Source organism: Ambystoma mexicanum, chromosome 4q (assembly GCF_040938575.1).
Source record: "Ambystoma mexicanum isolate Mex_15411 chromosome 4q, UKY_AmexF1_1, whole genome shotgun sequence".
NCBI lineage: Eukaryota > Metazoa > Chordata > Amphibia > Caudata > Ambystomatidae > Ambystoma > Ambystoma mexicanum.
This window is the reverse complement of record NC_090928.1, coordinates 1,236,064,432-1,236,083,521: the sequence shown is the minus strand read 5'-3', so window position 1 is coordinate 1,236,083,521 and position 19,090 is coordinate 1,236,064,432. Positions and strand designations below refer to the sequence as shown.

The following is a 19,090-nucleotide window of genomic DNA, read 5'->3' as shown; positions in this document are numbered from 1 at the left end:
ATCCAAATGCACTCTGGTATGATTGGCTGGCTGACTGTCCGGCAAGGACATCCACCCTTCTGGGTGAGTGACAGCTAGGCTGGAATGAATGGGAGAGAACTGAATAAAAGGGGAGTCTCTTGGCTTGGAAGGCAGAGTCGACCACTGGCATGAAAGAACCGAAGAAGAGCTTGAAGAGGACGGCTGATGCAACTCCTGGACTGTTGGTTTGCCCGGCGAAGCCCTGCTGCAGGTCCGAATCCCTAAGTTAATCTCGACAGAGAAGCCCTGCAAGGACGACTTCTCGCTTTGACTTGGTGGGACCAATCAACTCGACACTAAGCCACCTGGATACCATTCTCAGAGCTGGTTGTATTTTCCTCAGAGTGCTACAGGAAACCGAATAACCAGGGAGAGGGACACCAGTTTGTGTGCTTTACTACAGCTACTGGAATTGAAGATTTGCCATTGCCAGCTTTTTGACCAGTCCCAGTGCAGTGCAAGATTCCCCCGACCTCCTCCCTCTTGTCCCCACGACTGAGGCACAGGAACAGCGAGATCTGCAAGTACTGCCAGGAACAGAAGTCTTCAGCTTGATCTTTTTCTTCATTTGTATGGTACTATGAAACGAGACTGAGTACTTACCTCTCGCGGTGAAAGTGTTTGAAACTTTCACAACTAGCAGGCCTAATCAGCTTGTGACCCAACATATAATCTTCTTTTTACAACTACTGTTTACATACCAGAACCGTTCTTACCTATCCAAGACTTTAGCCCATTGATTTTGGCCTAGCCTATTGAATTGACTTGACTCTTCTGGTGAACTCAAAAGTATCTGCACTGTCTAAGAATAATTGTAATTCTTTTATGTTCGGAACCTATTTCTTTTTGCTCCTCATTCAAAGTAGTCTGAATGCCTCAGAAACTTAACGAGTATAGTAAGTACTGAAGTATATTTGTGTATGATATTTAACTGCCTCCTTCTAGTGAATGTTTTGTAACTGACTGTTGAATAAATTAATAAGTGTTTAACCAAGAAACCTTGAGTGTAAGTTTATTTGAACACCTGTGATTGTAGACCTCTGTGTAACATCGTTACAGCTCACATTGGTTAGAGAACACCATTGGTTACCTATTAAAGCTAGAGTTATCTTCAAATCTCTATGCATCACGTTCAAATGCCTCCATGAAAATGCTCCCATCTACCTCAATCAGGCAATATCTAGAAAAACAAATACCAGATCTTTAAAATCTAACAAACGGTCACTACCGCGGTTCAAGTAGTCCAAAGCAGGAGGCTCTAGTTTCCAATACCTAGCATCACAACATTGGAATTCTCTCCCCAAAAAGATGCTGAAAACCTGGTCATTTAACCAATATTAATGACCTAGCCACCTCTCCACTCGGGAAACCTGGTCTCTGACCTTAGTCTAGTGTAAACACTACTATGATCTCTGTTTTATTTCATATTTTCATGTATTTGTCTTGTGCTGTATCGCCAACCTAATTTTGCCTCCTTCATTTTATGCACTGTGTAATCTGTCTGCAACCTCGCTGCGATACCCAAGGGTCTGGGCGAGTAACAAATGTAATAAATAATAAATAAAAAATAAAAAATATTTCCCTCTTGAGATAAGCCTGGCTGCTCAGCTCCGCTACCAAAAACTGTGTAGTACAGACTTATACCAAAGGTTGGTTTTGCTTACACCTGTAGTCATAGTTGTGTGTAGTGGTCCCAGAGGGTACTGCATACAAACTTTGCCTAACACACCCTATGTAGGATTTTAAATTGCACCAAGCGAAATCTAGAGGAGATTGCAATCTCCCTGAGCAACATCATGGTTTCCACCCATTACAATATGTCCTACATCCATCTCCTATCCAGTTTTAAGGTTGGACAGTTCTGGCGTTGTAAAAGTGGATATAACTTGGTATCCGGTGTAGGCGACCTTGGCGATTATGTGCTCCGGGAGAAAATTCCTTTCAAGTGGTGAACATTGAGGCACTTAATCTTATCACTGTCCCTTGACCTCTGATAACAACTTGTATGTCCCCCTCCTTTCCTCCTTGTCTTCTCCTCCCGCTCCCTTCCCAGCACTACCTTGATCAGTTGCTGACCCTTTAAGATAGTCACTTGTTTGTTCTCTCCTCTTCCCTTCTCTCCCTTCCCCTATAACTCCCCTCCTCCCCCTCCTCTTGTCACTCTTGCACTGCAAAATTGTCATCAGGCATAGTAATGTTACTGCTAGTATTGTCTCCTTTTTTTTCCTCCCCCTGCTCTCCCTTTTTTTGTTCCATGCACTTGTACTATCTGTTATGACAATTTTTCTCACATTCTGATTTGTTTCAAGGACCTGTTTGAATGGAACTGTATTTCTCCCATGTTCCCTCACTCCTTGAAGCGCTTTGAAACACATTGTGTATAGGCGCTATACAAATAATCAATCAATCTCTGGGAAGTCTGTAAACTGTGTGCTCTGTGCATGTGATATTTGTAGATGGTGGTAATATTATGCATCAGATAGTCCATGTGTTCGCTGCAGCTCTGCAAATGGTACAATATTCCCTTCTCTAATCACATGGTTAAGCGTCCGGATATTGGCATGAACCCACACCGCAAGTATCAGCAACTTGTTCACTTCCAGTAGCAGTGCATGCTCGCAGAGCGGCTGCGCCAGGGTCATCTTATTGTCCCAGCAAATACATTTGTGGGCATCCCTCCACACCTGCATTGCGTGTCGAATCATTAGCTGGTGGGAGGTTCGCCGCCACAACTGATATAGAACATGAAGTGGATTAATGCCCTCCATCCACAGGCTTTCAGCAAAATGTGGAGCAAATCATTAACAACCACCAGTTGACTTGCCCAATAGTAGCATCGTACGTGCGTTAACCCGATTCCACCCTCCCAGACCCACCGTTTTAGTGTGGCAAGGGCAGTCCGTGGTTTACCACCCCACAGAAGTTTACGAAGGCCAGTGTCTATCCTGTTAAAATCTTGTTGGGGGGTTTGAAGGGTAGTGGTGGTGTGGGGGGGAGGGTTATGCCAAATACATAAATACTGGGGTAACATGAGCATCTTGAATAGGTCGGCCCTCCCCAAAAGGGTCAGTGGGAGAGACTTCCAATGCTGGACATCTCTGAGAAAACATTCCTTGATAGGCTAATGTCAAAGTACTGAAGTAATTGGATCCTGCAGGAGTGAAGCTGGCCCACCTAGCCCCCAAAGCCTGCCTGCTCAACAATCCTGATATAATAAAACTATTGGCCAGGTAAAACCCAAGGGGAAAGGGGAATGGATAACAAAACAAAGACAAGAACTCCCACTGCAGGTACTTCAGACTGTCTTCACTGGAAGGGTCTTTTGGATCAGTGGTGTTCCTAAAAGAAAACACAGCCTTAAGTAAAATATATTTAAACTTATGTTTTGACTATTCTATATTACTATAATATGTCTCTAGTTACCTGTTGCCTAAACTTGAATTGCCCTTAGGCTGCTTCAGTAAGAAATGTTGCTGCTTTTGATGCGGTACATGAAGTTTTTTCTCTTTCTTTTCTCTCTACGTACAGCTTATCACTCTCTAAAACAAATAAATAGTGATACCCATTTATGTAGTTGTTACTCAGCCTTTTAATATTTCCTTTAGTGTATTTTTTCTAAACAATATATTTATTAAATGTAAATACCTTGGATAACTTCCTGAAGAAATTCTAATATTCCGCTGGCCAGTACTGGATTTTCGAAAATATTACAAAGAGTATTCTCTTCAAAAAATTCTCCTTCGAAAAAAAGCTTTAGTACAAAACTCTTGTTCATAACATTACTGACTAGCCTTGAATCCGAAGCGATTTGTCCAAACGAAAGTCTTTTTTCCTTAGAGTCCGTTACGAAGTGCGACACAGGGAAAAAAAAATGATTCATCTCAAAATGGCTGCGACGCACGCGCGACGTCGTAGGGTCCTTTTCTCTAACCGCGCACATAGGATTAAATTATACGCTCCGGCTCCGTACGAAAGCTCGAAACAAAATTACAAAACGTTAGAAAGGTTAAATAAGGTTAATAGAGATTAGACACGCAGCGAAAAACGATCCGCACGCCTAGTTAGTATTAGTTGGTTTTAAAAAATCTGAATTGAAAAAAATGTAATACTTTTTCTTGAATCTTCAACTACTCTGGTTTGACCAAATATAATAAAATTACTTGACTTAAAAAAAGTACCATGAATGAACTTGTAAAGTCTTAAGTTAAAATGTCTTTTGAGCAACATTAAACAACGGAATTGCACTTAGCTTGGTCCTTGTTCTTCAATTGGTCCCTCTGTTCAAACAACTGGTTCAACTGGAATACTCTGATGGTAGATTTCAGCAACTTCTTTCTTGACTGAGATTACTAAGGTAGAAATTGAACTAAAACAAAGATTCTACACCTAGTGAAACTACACTATAGTTTTATTTTAACTGGAGCTAAAAAAATGTACGACCTACTCTAATGAATACTTTAATGAAAGGCAGTTTAGATGTGTAAGGAACATTCTAAGTGACATCGCAATACTGCCTGCTGCAAACTAAACCAATCACTATTGGGATAGTGTTCCTCCATCTTGGCTTGGGGACATGTCATCTTTCTAATGAAAGTTAGTTAAGGAACAAGAAAAAATGAACTTAACTAAAACAGAAAATGTTCTAGTTTCTAAACAGAATGTATTTAATATTTTAGCCACCTGAAATAGTGTTTGCAATATCCTATTCTCCTAGGAACCTTGCTAATGTGAGGTACAGAATGTGAAAACCTGACAGCTAAAGATCATTGACCGGGAACCGTATATGGTCTAGGTCTATATGAATACCCAAGTATTGGAAGCCCTCTTTCTCCACTCGATATAGACAATTGTGAGGGGCTTAGAGGACACCGACACCCCAGCACTAGCACAGGCTGATTAATGCTAGTAAAGTGGGAGACAACGGTGGAACCTTGGAACACAAGGTGTCTAGGATCCACGTTGGTCACACTGGCATTAAGATAGCCTGCAGCGTTATTCTGACAGTCGCACAGTACACACTATTTAGAAGGGGGATGAAAGTGCTTTGTTTGAGATACAGGCGCCCAGCTCTTGGTAAGCGCCCTCGCGACAGCACCCGCATAACGGGTACCCACTCCTCACCTCACATAGGAAGTTGTGTGCTGCTGGGGATCTGTATCCATGCAACCCGGCAAGCTCATCTGTTGGTGTCTTCCAGCCAGTGCTGGGCCTCCGTCACCACTGCACACTACGCAGCACCCAGGCAGCCAACATGCTGTGGCCCAAACTCAGGTGAGGATTGGGTCGAGCGGCGTCCCCGATACTGGCGCCGTTGGGGATCCATGGTACAAGTGCCCTCAGAGGACGACCCAGCTTCAATCCCTGCAGAATTACGGTGCCAGGTGACTGCCGCTCTCCGTCCTTCACATAGCGCAGCCAGACAAACTTCTGATGGATATTCCCCAGGCTAAACTAATCTCAAAGGGGGACAGGAGGTTCTCCGTGTTTGGCCCAAAATTATGGAACCAGTTACCAACTGCCATACGGTCATGGCCATCGATAGAAGGTTTTAGAAAGGAACTTAAAACCTTTCTATTTAAGTGAACCAAATAGGCAGGGGCGAGAACAGCGTCTTACAGTTAAAGGTGCAATTATAGTTAACATCTGCGCCCGAATGCAGTTTGGTCTGCCTGGTGCGCACAAGAAATAACCAAAATCAAAATCGGCACCATTGTTCAGTCGGGCCGTCCCCCACTGGTGCCCACCATTGCACCCGGGCAATCTCGTTGTGGGAGAAGGTATGGATTGGTCTGAAGGCGAGCGGCAAATGAGATATGTGCCTGCCGGCACTAACAAGGGAATACAGATAATGGTGCTGATAGTCCAGGCGCTCCTAGTCGTTCCAGGCTCTGGCACTTCTGATCTCGTCCCACCTCACCTCGATTCGTGACCAGGATGTGCAGCGGTGGTTCTGCCACCCGTAAGTGCGGGGTCAGGATATCACGAGTCCACCAGGATTTATTATCAGGATATTGCAATCTCCCCTAACCCCCCAGTTCCATCCTCGATTCGGAATGCCCCAAGATTTACCTTTTTGTTTCCTTATTGTGTGGTCATTCCCTCCCACTCACCTTTCCTCTTAGGGTCACACTTAGCAATCTGCACATTCTAGTTTGCTCCTATTATAACCCAACAGTAAATGAGGTCAAGGTAAGTACATCAAACATGGAGATATGTTAATCTTAATGCAGTGCCATGAGTCTTGAAGCACCCTGGGCCAGACACTGGGTGTGCAGCTGTACTAAGCATGCCAGGAAGGAAGTGCTCTCTTAGGCAATCGACCACAAACACAACTCCCTTCCAAATTTCCCACAAACCATGCAGTCCCTGTAATATTTGCCACTTTGAGAAGAAGTAGGTGGTAACTCAACCGTACATATCAATTTTTAGTGGCGTTTAAAAGGAGTTTCTCCACCATAATAATGTTTTATTTAAACCCAAACTGCATTTTTATCACTTTTTATCCAGCACATTGACTGGTAAGTCCCACGTCAGTACCTCTTAAAGGGCAATAATGAAGTCTGACCGGAGAAACAGGACTAGGAGTAAGTCATCCGGCAGAATTTGCAAGATTGATCTTTACCTCAGGCATAGCTAGCTCTGGGCAGCCATCCCAACCGCTGTTCTTCAGCCTGCCAAGTCATTACAGCAAGGGGAAAGTCCATATTCTATTCTGGCTTCTATCCACCCCGAAAAGTGGCAGGCCAGCCACAAACTGCTTTTGTGACATCTCTTTTGCAAGAGACCACAAGCAACCTTGACGTGTTTGGGACTGAAATGCAGAGTGAATGTAATGATTTGGAACTCTCAGTGGGTAGGCTGCTGTTAGTTGGAGTGAACTCATGTGAAGTGTCACTTCCATCATGACAGCCCGTGTTCATTGGGACCCTGTGCTCCAAAGAATGGTTTCAAAACAAACATTGCCCCAGAGTGTGACATTTCCCACAAACCTGTTACCCTGGTTGGAGTATTCTGCACATCTGGTTGACCATTCAATGGCATATGAAGACAGTACTGCCCTGTACAGCATGGCACCCCTTGCTGGAAATGCCCAGCAAACACTTTCATCCTTATTTGCTTACAGTATTTCTACCCACTGCCCATTGGCATCCACGATCACCAGGGACAATGTTTTGATCCCACGTTACAAAATGCAATGATATAAAACTGCCTTTATCTTCGGCTGAAGGCGATAAGTTGGCGCTACATTAAATACATTGCATATATTCTAGCACAAGTCACATATTTCCTGCTTGTCAGTCTTTTTAAAATTAAGGTTTGAGTTTCACTCCTACTACTTTTGACAGTTTGGAATAATTCGGGTTTTTTTGTGGTGTTCTATTTTTGTAGGTCGCGTCAAGTTTTGCATAATTGTGGTGGGCGGATGAAATACGAATATGAAATGAAAGCTTACCTTTTTCTATTTCCGAATGCTTAAAATGTTTTCTCTTTTCGAGAGTGAGTTCAGGAGCTACAGAAGTCTGTTTTGGAGCCACTCCGAGACATATTTTGGCAGAAATGTCAATTGATCTCAAGTGGTCTGGCCAACTTTGAGCTGGGCTAGCTGCACTGCTTCAGTGTGGGGAGCAGGGCTTGACAAACGCCTTTGGTGCCAGGAAGAGAACATTTAAGTGTATTAGGGTAGAAAGATGTCTGCGGCCAAATTGCTCTATCACTGGTGGTTTACCTAAGTCTAATCATTGTTGACCCTGCAATTCTATTAGGCTTGATGACTTTTGATCACATTGTTTGATGAAATGAAATGCATTTTCTGATGGAGTGGTGGCCCGTCGGATTCCGAAGTCATGCTGCAGTTGTGAGAATCATCTTTACTTCCCCCTCCAATGGTATATCGACAGCTGCACTACAAGAATAAGAAACCGACGTTTGAGAGCTACTGTTCTGATTCCCACCCAATGAACAACGTATCCTACAGAATGGTGTAAGCAGTCCTCTCTAACATTGCTTAGAGGTCAAACGGAACGAGTAAGCCCATGACGCTGGCATCCGTGGTTCCTGTTTTTGTTTGCTCTAGCATTTGTATGCTGTTTGTGAGCTATGCGGTTTATGCAGCAGTCTTTTGAAAGGCTCAATGTGTTGGACCAGCTCTTCTCATCTCTGAAGCTCTGGTATGAGTGGGTATGTATGTGGCTGACAATTGCTACATGGTGTCCTCAAAGGATGTGTTATGGTGAGCCTACCTGCTTAATGATGGAGGGTTCCTTTTCAAGGGTGTGCATGCTTATTACGCTTCCGAGTTAGTTGGCTTTGTTTAATTTGCAATGGAGACAACACATTTGACCAGTTTAAACCTGCTGCTCTTTCTGTTATGAAAAGATCCTTGCTAGGGTGTTAATAATTTCCTGTCATGTAAAGCATATGGAAAGAGAAATCTAAAGGTTTGTTCCTTTCATATACTCAAGCGATAAGCAGCTGAACTGAGTAAATACGTCGTCCTGAGACTCCCAATCTTCAGAGATTTTCATTATGCTGTTCATATACACTGAATTGTACTGTGAACCTGCTGAGCGAAAACGTGAGCGAAGATCCTTCCAGGTATCCTTGTTAAGATGCGAGGAACAATCGGCCCCAAAAGCTAAGAAGGCCACTTTCGTCGCCTCCTGCACCCAGGTAAGGAAGGCATCCAGATTCTGACACACTGTCAAAGGTACAGTCAGAAGGAAAATACCTCTCCAGTCTCCAGCAGCAGTATGAAGTTCTACTTTATCTTCCTCTACACAAAAGGCGCCTCTGCACACCCCTTTGATTGGCTGCGTTTTGTAAGGATCGTTAACGTTCCATGTGCATACCACCCCTCAAGTGCCATAAGAACTCGACGTACCAGATTGTCTACATAACAAAACTGAAGAGTGAAGGCTTCTCTTGTCTGTAATGCTTCTTGTGTGCTGTGCTTCCTGGAATTCCTCTGTAAACGAATTGTAAACAGATCTTTTTCTTTTCTCTTTTCAGGAGGAATGCTACACTGAGCCCCAGTCGTCCTGATCGATACGAGACGCAGATGTTGAAAGACGATGAGCCCCCGGCCTCGTATGTCATGAGATATGGGGATGACCTGCCTGATGAAGATCTGTATAAACCACCACCATCGTATCAGTTGGACCGTGAAGCTGAGGAACGTATGAACCAACCTCTGTATCCATTGGAGCGTGATCTGAAGCGTCCACGCTATGAAGAGGAAGCACCCTATGGACCGTTACCACCGAAATATAGAAGGAGCAGGAGCCCCTCGCCATATAGCCGGCCGGGGATGGGGGGACAGGAGGGCTCCCAGAGAATACAGGACATTGATTACCGAATTGACGCTCATGCCCAGGAGATGGGGGGACACGAGGACTCCCAGAGAATACAGGACATTGATTACCGAAGTAATGACCATGCCCATGATCCTGCAGCTTCAAGCAACCTCCCACAGGCTAGCAACCTACAGCAGCCCAATGCCAACTATCCGCTGCAGGTGGCAGAAGAGCCACCATCCATGCCAAGGTCCATCCTTAAGAATCGGGTGGAACGGGAGCCACAGCCTGCAGCAGAGATTCAGGTTTGACTCCTGCATTTTGTAATCTGCTTTTTCATGTAACTAGGAAGGTGGGAAATGGAAAACGTTTGCAGTTTTGGTAATGCGACACTGGTTACTGTTTGAGTATTTCTACTGAAAGAAATGATGGTAATAGTATAGAGTAGTTTTTGAGATGGTTATGGCTTGTATGAAACATTTCTAAAGACCACAGACAACAAACCATTGTCTATTGGCTTCAGGCCACAAAGTTTACGGCTGTGCAGTTTACCTTGTTCAGCTTTTCAGAAAATTAGATAGTTGCCATATTCTTTGGTAAGGCGTTCCATATGGCAGATACCTGATCTGCAAAATGCAAACCAATGGAGTTTAATGTAAGCGTGGAATTTTCATGAGTGTCAAGTTTGCAGTAAACCTGACTCAAATGGTTAGGCTATTCATGTAAAATAGCTTGTGCGTTGGGCATGGAGCCTTAAATGCTACTTTTTAATGGGCAGCTCATGATACGATAGGAGATTTTGCGTAATGTGCTCCACTATCCCTGGTCAGTTTTGCTGCTGTTGATTTGAAGCTTTTGTAGTTTATTTAGGTCAGGGTCTGGTGAATTCACTTTGTTTCTGTTACCATACAAACATTAAGATGACAGTGAAAACATTATGCGCGAGAAGAATAGACAAGGGAACAATGTTTAAAACATATTTTTTGAATGGAAACATGTTTTGTTAATCTGTGAGGTTTATTAATCTAATGTCAGGAGACGATGGCGTCAACTCGCTGCTTTTAACAATTTTTTGCCTTGGGTTTAAAGAATGACTTTTTTTTCTGCTGAAAAGTGCTTGTTTGTATTACGAAGGCCTTCGTCAGACAGGCTGTCCTGCGAAAATGCATGTGCTTGAATTCTCTGCTCGAATAGAAACACGCGTGAGCTCATTTGAGGGGACTCGTGCTTGATTGCTGTCATTTGAGGGCATTACATTAAAGAAACCGCATACTGTCTCTGGATACAAAATGGAGGCCTGCAAGGCATGAAAAAGCAGGACTTTAAAGCAGATTTGCTGCTCACTTTACATTGAAACTTTATTTTAAAGCTTTGAATATAGCGTTGGTTTTTTATTTATTTTTGTGTCCAATATTTCTTTTAACAATTACATGAGAGAACTTCTTTAATGCAGTCTCCTCCATTAAGGGGTAGGGGGCCAATTTCCATAGCTCATGGGGCATGGACCCACCTGAAAGCACACGCACACCATCGCTACACGCACACCACCGCTACACACACCCCCCTCTACACACACACACACACACACACACACACACACACCCATCCCTACACACACACACACACACACCCCATCCCTACACATACACACCCCCCATCCCTACACACACACACCCCCCATCCCTACACACACACCCCCATCCCTACACACACACACCCCCCATCCCTACACACACACACCCCCCATCCCTACACACACACACCCCCATCCCTACACACACACACCCCCATCCCTACACACACCCCCATCCCTACACACACCCCCACCCATCCCTACACACACCCCCATCCCTACACACACCCCCATCCCTACACACACCCCCATCCCTACACACACCCCCATCCCTACACACACCCCCATCCCTACACACACCCCCATCCCTACACACACCCCCATCCCTACACACACCCCCATCCCTACACACACCCACACACCCACCCATCCCTACACACACCCACCCATCCCTACACACCCCCACCCATCCCTACACACACCCCCACCCATCCCTACACACACCCCCACCCATCCCTACACACACCCCCACCCATCCCTACACACACCCCCACCCATCCCTACACACACCCCCACCCATCCCTACACACACCCCCACCCATCCCTACACACACCCCCACCCATCCCTACACACACCCCCACCCATCCACACGCAACCCCCCCCCTCGTATAGACTGTGACGACTCCAGGGATGTTGTCACTTCTCCCGGAGGGGAATCCCCTTCCCATATGGCCAGGGAAGTGAGGCTGCTACCCGATAAGTTCCCCTGAGGGTGGTACTCAGTGGGAGGTTCTTATGGGGTGGGGATTGCCCCTCTGGGGAGAGGGGAGGACGTCTCGCGGGAACACAATTTCTGATTCTTGTTAATCTGTGCAGAATCACATGCTGTGCATATAGTCCGACATCTAGTGGTAATCGCAGAGTATTGCATCTTTCTTTCAAAAATCGAAAGGGGACGTTGACATGGGCATGATATGATATGCTATTTATAACGCGCCTATACACAAGTGTTTCAAGGCGCGACAAGGCAAGGGAGGGGGAACAGAGGGAAGACAGACAACGATCCTACTAGGCCAGGTGTCATTCAGATCGTGCAAGTGCATGGGAAGGGGGGAGAGGGCAGTGCAGTACATTGGAAAAAAGAATAAATAGCAATAAGGAACAGTAAGGCCAGCAGGTGGCAAGTGCGGGGGTAAGTGCAGGCATCAGGTGTCGAGTGCTGGTAGTGGGGCTTTAGGGATACAGAAAACAGTCCGCAAGTACGGCGGTTGCCAGGAAGGCAGTGCAGGTGTGCGACTGGCTGGGAAGGGGACCTGGGCACTGAGTTCAGAGGGTGAGCTGGTAACCAGTTCAGTGTCAGCCAGGAGGTCAGCAGGGGAGAGGAGGAGAAAAAGCAGAAGCAAAGAGAAAGGTTTTGAGGTGCTTCCGGAACCAGGGATGATTCTCCTCAAGTTTCAGGGAGGCAGGGAGGCTGTTCCCGAGGGAGGCCCCAGCTGAGGAAAGCGATCTCCCACCAACTCGTTGCTTAGAGAAGCGACTGACCCTGAGGGAGTTGGGTGCGGAGGAGCAAAGAGCTCGAGAAGGGAGATATTTAGGAAGAGAGAGTTGAAGGTATTGAGGCCCCAAACCCCAGAAGGCCTTGTGGACAATGCAGAGGGTTTTGTACCTAATCCTCGCAGCCACTGGGAGCCAGTGCAGAGATTTCAGTCCTGGAGAGATACGATCCCTGGGCTTGAGGCCAAGGGCAAGTCTCGCAGTCTTGTTTTGGATGAGTTGCAGAGGGCGGCGAGTAGAAGCAGGCAGATTTAGAAAGAGGCTGTTGCAATAGTCCAGCCTAGAAAGAACCAGAGCTCTGGAGACAGTGAGCTTCTGGGGGAAGGAGAGGAAAGGAAGAATACCTCTGAGGAGGTGCAGTTGGTAATGTGACTTCTTAGAGACATCAGAGATGTGAGGAGAGAAGGAGAGTGTGGAGTCGAAGATGACCCTGAGGTTTTTTGCCTCAAAGGTGGGAGCAGGTGGGAGCAGGAAGAGGGCCAAGAGAGGCCGGCCAGAGAGTGACAGGAAAGGAGGGAGCGGGTGTGCCGATGAGGAGAATCTCTGTTTTACTGGCATTAAGGCAGAGATCATTGGCGGCACACCACTCCTGGATGGCGGACAGAGATGAGAGTGGGAGAAGATGCTGAGGGTAGCCTGAAAATGAGCTGAGTGTCATCCGCATAGCACTGGAAGTTGGGGCAGAGCGCGGCAATGCAGTGGGCAAGAAGTGCCAGGTATTGGTTGAACAGCCAGGGAGAGAGGTTAGACCCATAGGAGGAACACCACAGGTAGAGATGGAGATAGAGCCAGAGGAAGGACCCAAGTTGAACCTGGGAGGGTCGATAAGAGAGGAAAGAAGTCAGCCATGCTAGGGCCTGACCGATGATCCCCAGGTTATCACGGATATGGTTGAGCAGGATGGCATGGTTGACTGTGTCAAAGGCAGAATAGAGATCAAGTAAGATGATGACACAGGGGCTGTTGGAATCTTGGTTGGAGAGCAGGTCTTCACGGATGTTCAGGAGAGCAGTTTACGTGCTTCTGGCAGCTCTGAAGCCAGGCTGATTATCATGGAGACAACCAACAGATTCAGTGTGAAGATTGAGCTGGGAGATGGACAGCTTTTCCAAGAGTTTGCCCAGGAAAGGTGTGATGGAGATTGTGCGATAGTTAGCCGGGCAGGAATGGTCGGCAGAGGGTTTCTTAAGAAGACGGTGAACAAGGGAGTGCTTCAAGGGTGGACGGCAAGACTCCAGTGGCGAAGGAGTGGTTGCAGAAGTTGGCCAGGGCAGGAGCCAGGGAGTCAATCTGGTCCTTGATGGTTTTGGAGGAACTGGGATGAACCTATTTTGACAAGACGTTCATAGATCAGACTTGTCTAGAAACCTCGCCTGGGGAGAACAGGGGAAAGGCAGAGAAGGAGGGAGGAGAGGTGGCTGAGGAAGGGTGGGAGGAAGAGTCAGAGGAAGAGCAGGCAGGAAGGGGAGAGGAGGAAAGTGAGGACAGGGTGTCCTGATTTTTAGCGATGAAATTCGAGGCCAGTGCCGTGCAGAGGGCCTGGGAGGGGACAGGCGAGGTAGAGACTGCAGCAGGATTGGCCAGTTCCTTGCAGATTTAGTTCGGCCGAGTTGTTGGATGCCGCAGAGACGCAGACTTGTATGTGAGCTCTCTTCTTGGTGAGGACAGAGAGCCGGTATTGCCTTTGGAGCAGGCAGCAGGCCAGTTTGTCAGAGGATGTACATGAAGCACGCCATTTCCTCTCAGCCACCCTGCACTTGCACTTAAGTGTGACGCGGTCTGAGTCGTACCAGGAGTTGCACTTGGCTGGGCTTCAGGTGGATCCTCATGACTGGGGCAAGAACATCGAGAGTTTCAGATTTAGCAGAGTGGAGCGGGGAGAGGGGGTGAGACAGTGGCGGCGAAAGCCTTAACTGACACCCGCTTCATGGGTTGCATGACGGAGAAGATGAATGGAAGTGATGGAGTTGGCTTGGCCTGAGGTGTAGAGAGGGTGAGCTGGGTGGAAAGCAGGAAGTGATCACTCCAGGAGAGAGAGGAGTGGTGAGAGGGATAGAAAGGGGAAGGTCTGAGGAGATCAGAACATCCAGGGTATGCCCTGCAGAGGGGAGAATAGTGAATGAGAGAAAGTCGCAAAGGTCGCAAAAGAGTCCAGAGGAAGGACAGGAAGCATCCAGGTGGATGTAGAAGTCTCCAAGAAGGAGGCATTGAGAGGTAGAGGAGAGGAAGAGAAGAAGGAAGTGATCTGAATAGGTGGCCGGTAGATAGTAGCTACAGTAAGGGAATGGCTAGGAGAGAGAGAGAGAGAGAGAAGGCCTGCAGACGAGGCATTCAAAAGAGGCGTTAGGCCTGCAACAGAGTCAGGAATCCACTCGGGGAAGATGAGGGCTATACCCCCACCAGATCGACTGGAACTGGGCGCGGAGAGGATCTTGTAGCCATCAGGGAGGAGAGTGTCAAAGCTTGTGACAGAGCTGGCCGTGAACCATGTCTCCGTGAGACCGAGGCCAAGTTCCCCCAGAAGGCGGCAGGTGTAACACTATCCCTAACGTGACGTGTAGTGTACCCAAAATCGCTTGCGCGTCGAGGTCCCTCTGATTGTTTTTTCCGCCCAACTAGTTGGTCGCCTTATGCGTAGCTCGTAAGAGTTGATATTGCTCATTACTTCTTTGTTCCACAACCAATGGTCATTTGGTCTTTGCTGCTTCTTTTCGACAACTACTTTGTCTACTCCTATGCCAAAGGCATCCTCTGCTGTCTGGCGACTGGTGCATTGATCTACAGTCTGTTGACCCCATGGTCTAGGCCCTCTGGCCAGGCCCCTTACAGTAGGGAGAGTGGGGCCATCGTTTGATTCTTTTTCGAGAATGCATTTCCTTTTCCCTTCTTTCCCTTTTTGGTCTGACTGCCGTCTACCTCTGCTATGGAGGGGACGCACTTTAAATTGTGTCCGTCGTGTAACGAAAAGTTCCCCCGAAAAGACACCCATCGCTGTTGCAATAGGTATTTACCTCGTGACCACAACAAGCGTTCTTTTAATCCTGCAAACTCTTTCGTCCCAAGACGTTTAAGGATAGGCGGACAAAGCGGTGGCCACCCTACCTAATGCAGGATGAAAGTCCCCCCACCCCGCCTTTTGGGGCATCTCTTCAGATGAAGAGAACTCCGGCGGCAGCCATGGCTTCGACCTGGAAGCCATAGACCTTTTAGCGGAACGCTCCGGTTCCCAGATGCCCGTCTCCAGCCCTGACAGACAGGCCACCGGCACTGTTATGGGGAGTGCACACCCCGGCGACAAGGGCACACACGCACCACCCAAGACAAAACACACAACCCCTAAGGCCTCCTCGACAGACACGTCGAAGAAGTGCCAAACACCAACAGGCCCGCTGAAAACTTCGGTGCCTGCCGGACCTCATGGCCCGGTGCCCTTCCCGCAACCCTCTTCTCGGCATGCGACTGGGCTTCCCTCTCACAAGGGCGTTTCTACAAAAAAAGCACATGGCTACTGACACGTCCAAGGGCACATTAGCACCTAAGGCTTCGGCGGAGTCCGCGTTGACGCCTATAGGCGTGTCGAAACTCAGCATTCAGCCGCCGAAAATACGCTATATAGCGGCACAACCCAGGGGCCCCCCCTCTTGTCGAGAGGAATACTCTGAAGTCCCCCCGCCTCTCTCTAGGGCTTTATCAGGTACATATCCCCCTTCTGAACAGCCTTTTCCTCCTCCAGACCCCTCCGCTTCATCCCTGTGGATTAGGCAGAGATTTGAGAATTCTATGGATAAGATGGCCCAATTCATTGACTTCTCTGATAAATACATTATTCCTAAGAGGCCTAGGTAGGAGGATTCCTGTCCCATTCCACCAAAGCCACAAAAGCTTCCTATTCCTTCACAAATCCATCAAGAGAAGACTTTTGATTATTCAGAACAAGAAGAGACATACAAGGATAATCTTTTTGATCACAGCTGACCAGGACCCAGACTGGGATCAAGATCAGCCAGCATATCAGGGGCCTTGGCTCTCACCCACTCATACCCCACACTTTATTTGTCTAGACCCGCCTTCTTCACCTCAACAAAGGCAATCGTCACCAATAAATGACCAGATGCTTTTCAATGCCATCCCAAAGAGAGCCGCAGATCATTTTCAGATCGCTACACAGGAGGCTGCCCAGGTCTCTGACTTCGTTGAGGACATTCTCAAAGAAAAACCTCCCACTAGTCAGGCTGTTCCACTTCTTAACTCAATAAAGAAACGCATAGCTCCTTCTTTGTCTACTTCCTGTACAAGGGCAGTCAACCCTCGGGTTGAAAAGTTGTTTCACCCCTCTCCATCTGACCTCATGTATATTCGAGGTCATGCTACACCGGACTCGCTGGTCGTTACAACCACCAAAAAGAGGGCAGTGGGGCCACTGTCCACTGCGGAGGCTCTCCTGGATAAAGATTGCAAAAAAACTCTATACCCTGGAGAAACTTATTACCACATCTGTGGCCTATTCAACCAGGATTGCGAATAATACGAACCTTCTCGCTAGTTATAGCGACGTACAGTGGGGCCTTCTCCAAGAAGGCCTTCAAGAGGTCCCTGACCCATGCGATCACGCCTGCTGGCGTTCGTCACCAAGGGCAGGCAGGTGACCCATAATATCTTTAAACACTCTTGACACTACTGAAACTGCGGGCGAACTCTAGCACAAGGGACTCTACTCAAGAGGCATGCCTGGCTGGAAAAACTCAGGCTTCAAACCAGAGACTCGAGCCTCTATGATAAACCCGCAGAGGCGTCCAACCTATTTGGTTAGGCATTCGATGACACCTTGGAGGCGGCTCAAAAAGAACATGAGACGCTGAAATTGCTCAACCAGATTACAGCCCAGCCTTTCCAACAGTGGGGATGTTAAAACTCTTGTTCCTTTCGAGGTCAGTCCTTCTCCCAATCACACCATGGGCATTATGGTGCTGGAGGTACCCCATGGTCCTCTGGACAAGGTTCATCTGGCAACAGCCCGTATCAGCAAAGAGGGCAGCGCAGAGGCAAGGGGTAGAGGCAGAAGCTCTACTCCGAGATGCTCCCTAGGCTCCACATCAAAGTGACTCTCCAGTCCGGGTTCCCTCCCTTGCCTCCCTGGTCGTGGGACGGTTGTCATCATGTATTCACGCATGGGAGCGGGTCACATCAGACCAGTGGGTGCTCAAGACAGTCACCCACGGTTATTGCATCTAGTTCCACACCCACTAAAGAGCAGACGCCTATCACCAGCACACCTGCAAATCCTGCTTTAAGAGATGCAGATCCTTCTGGAAAAGGGCGCTGTAGAAGTCCCCATTCACCAGGTAAACAATGGTATTTATTCATTTTACTTCCTTGTACCCAAAAAGGATCTCACCATGCGCCCTTTGTTAGACCTGCGCCCTGCGAACAAATGTAAAATTGCAAAAATCACGAATGACAACATTGCAGGAAGTAATCCCACTGCTGGTGCAGGGAGATTACATGGCCACATTGGTTATTAAAGATGCATACTTTCATATTCCAATGTCACCAGCGCACAGAGTACTTAAGGTTCATAATAGAGGACACACACTATCAGTTCAAGGTTCTTCCCTTCGGCATTGTCTCAGCTCCACAGGTATTTACAAAGGTACTGGTGGTAGTAGCTGCTCACCTGCGCAGAAGTCCATCCTCTATCCTTACCTCAGTGACTAGCTAATAACAGGGGATTCGTACGGAACATGCTAAACATCTACCCAAATGACGGTAGATCTCCTCTTCAGCTATGGTTCTCGATCAACAAGAAAAAGTCCAGCCTAGACCCCCCAGCCAAGTCGAACAGTTTCTGGGGGCTCTAATTTGGACCGAAGATGGCCTAGTCCTCCAACAAGAGGGTTCAAAACATGCTGTTCCAAATCCCTCACAATGTAGCCAGTCACAAGGTGACCTTACGCAAAGCTATGCAACTGTTGGGGATGATGGCCTCCTGCATCTACCTAGTTCCACACGCATGTCTGCGCATGCGCCCCCATGCAAGAGTGGCTCCCTTGAGCCAGGGGTGTCAAGCCAATGGGCAATGGGACGATCTAGTGGTTGTCTCGGCAGCCCTTGTTCAGTTCTCTGAAGTGGTGGTCAAGGGAAAAGTTCTGCAGGGGAAGACCTTCACCAGTGCTGAAGTTGAAGTCACTCTCACCACAGGCCCATCTCTGACAGGGTGGGGGGATGGTGGGGGGCTCACCACCTTTATCAAACGGAGCACCGCGTGTGTGCCCCAGCGATTGCATCCAACCGCATACATTTATTGGAACTGCTAGCAGTGTTTGAGGCCCTGAAAGCATTCCAAACACAAATCCAGGGTAAGACAGTTCTAGTCCTCACGGACAGTACTACAGCCATGTATTACTTGAACAAACAAGGGGGCACTCACTCTCGAGTGCTGTCCAAACCATCACCGAACATATGGAAATGGGCTCTCAAACACAAGACTTTCCTCTTGTCACAATACGTTCCAGGGGAACTCCATCTTCTGGCGGACGTACCCACCAGAGATTTACCACTACCCATAGAGTACGAGTGGCAATTGCACAAGATCATTGTTCTCAACGTTTTCGCAGGGTGGGGCTTCTCGGAGATCGACTTGCTCGCAAC

The 19,090-nt window shown here is 47.5% G+C and overlaps 1 protein-coding gene across 2 annotated transcripts in view; it reads left to right on the top strand.

Moving 5' to 3' along the window:
- Nucleotides 1–19,090, top strand: part of LOC138468306 (zinc finger protein 318-like) — a 616,069-nt gene that overhangs the window by 117,312 nt on the left and 479,667 nt on the right. The window contains exon 3 of one of the 2 annotated variants that reach the window (XM_069608799.1): nt 9,031–9,619. The exons of the other annotated variant lie outside the window; for it this stretch is intronic. Coding sequence (XP_069464900.1) covers nt 9,031–9,619 — 589 coding nt within the window. The remainder of the gene's footprint in view (nt 1–9,030; nt 9,620–19,090) is intronic. 2 annotated transcript variants of the gene reach the window in all.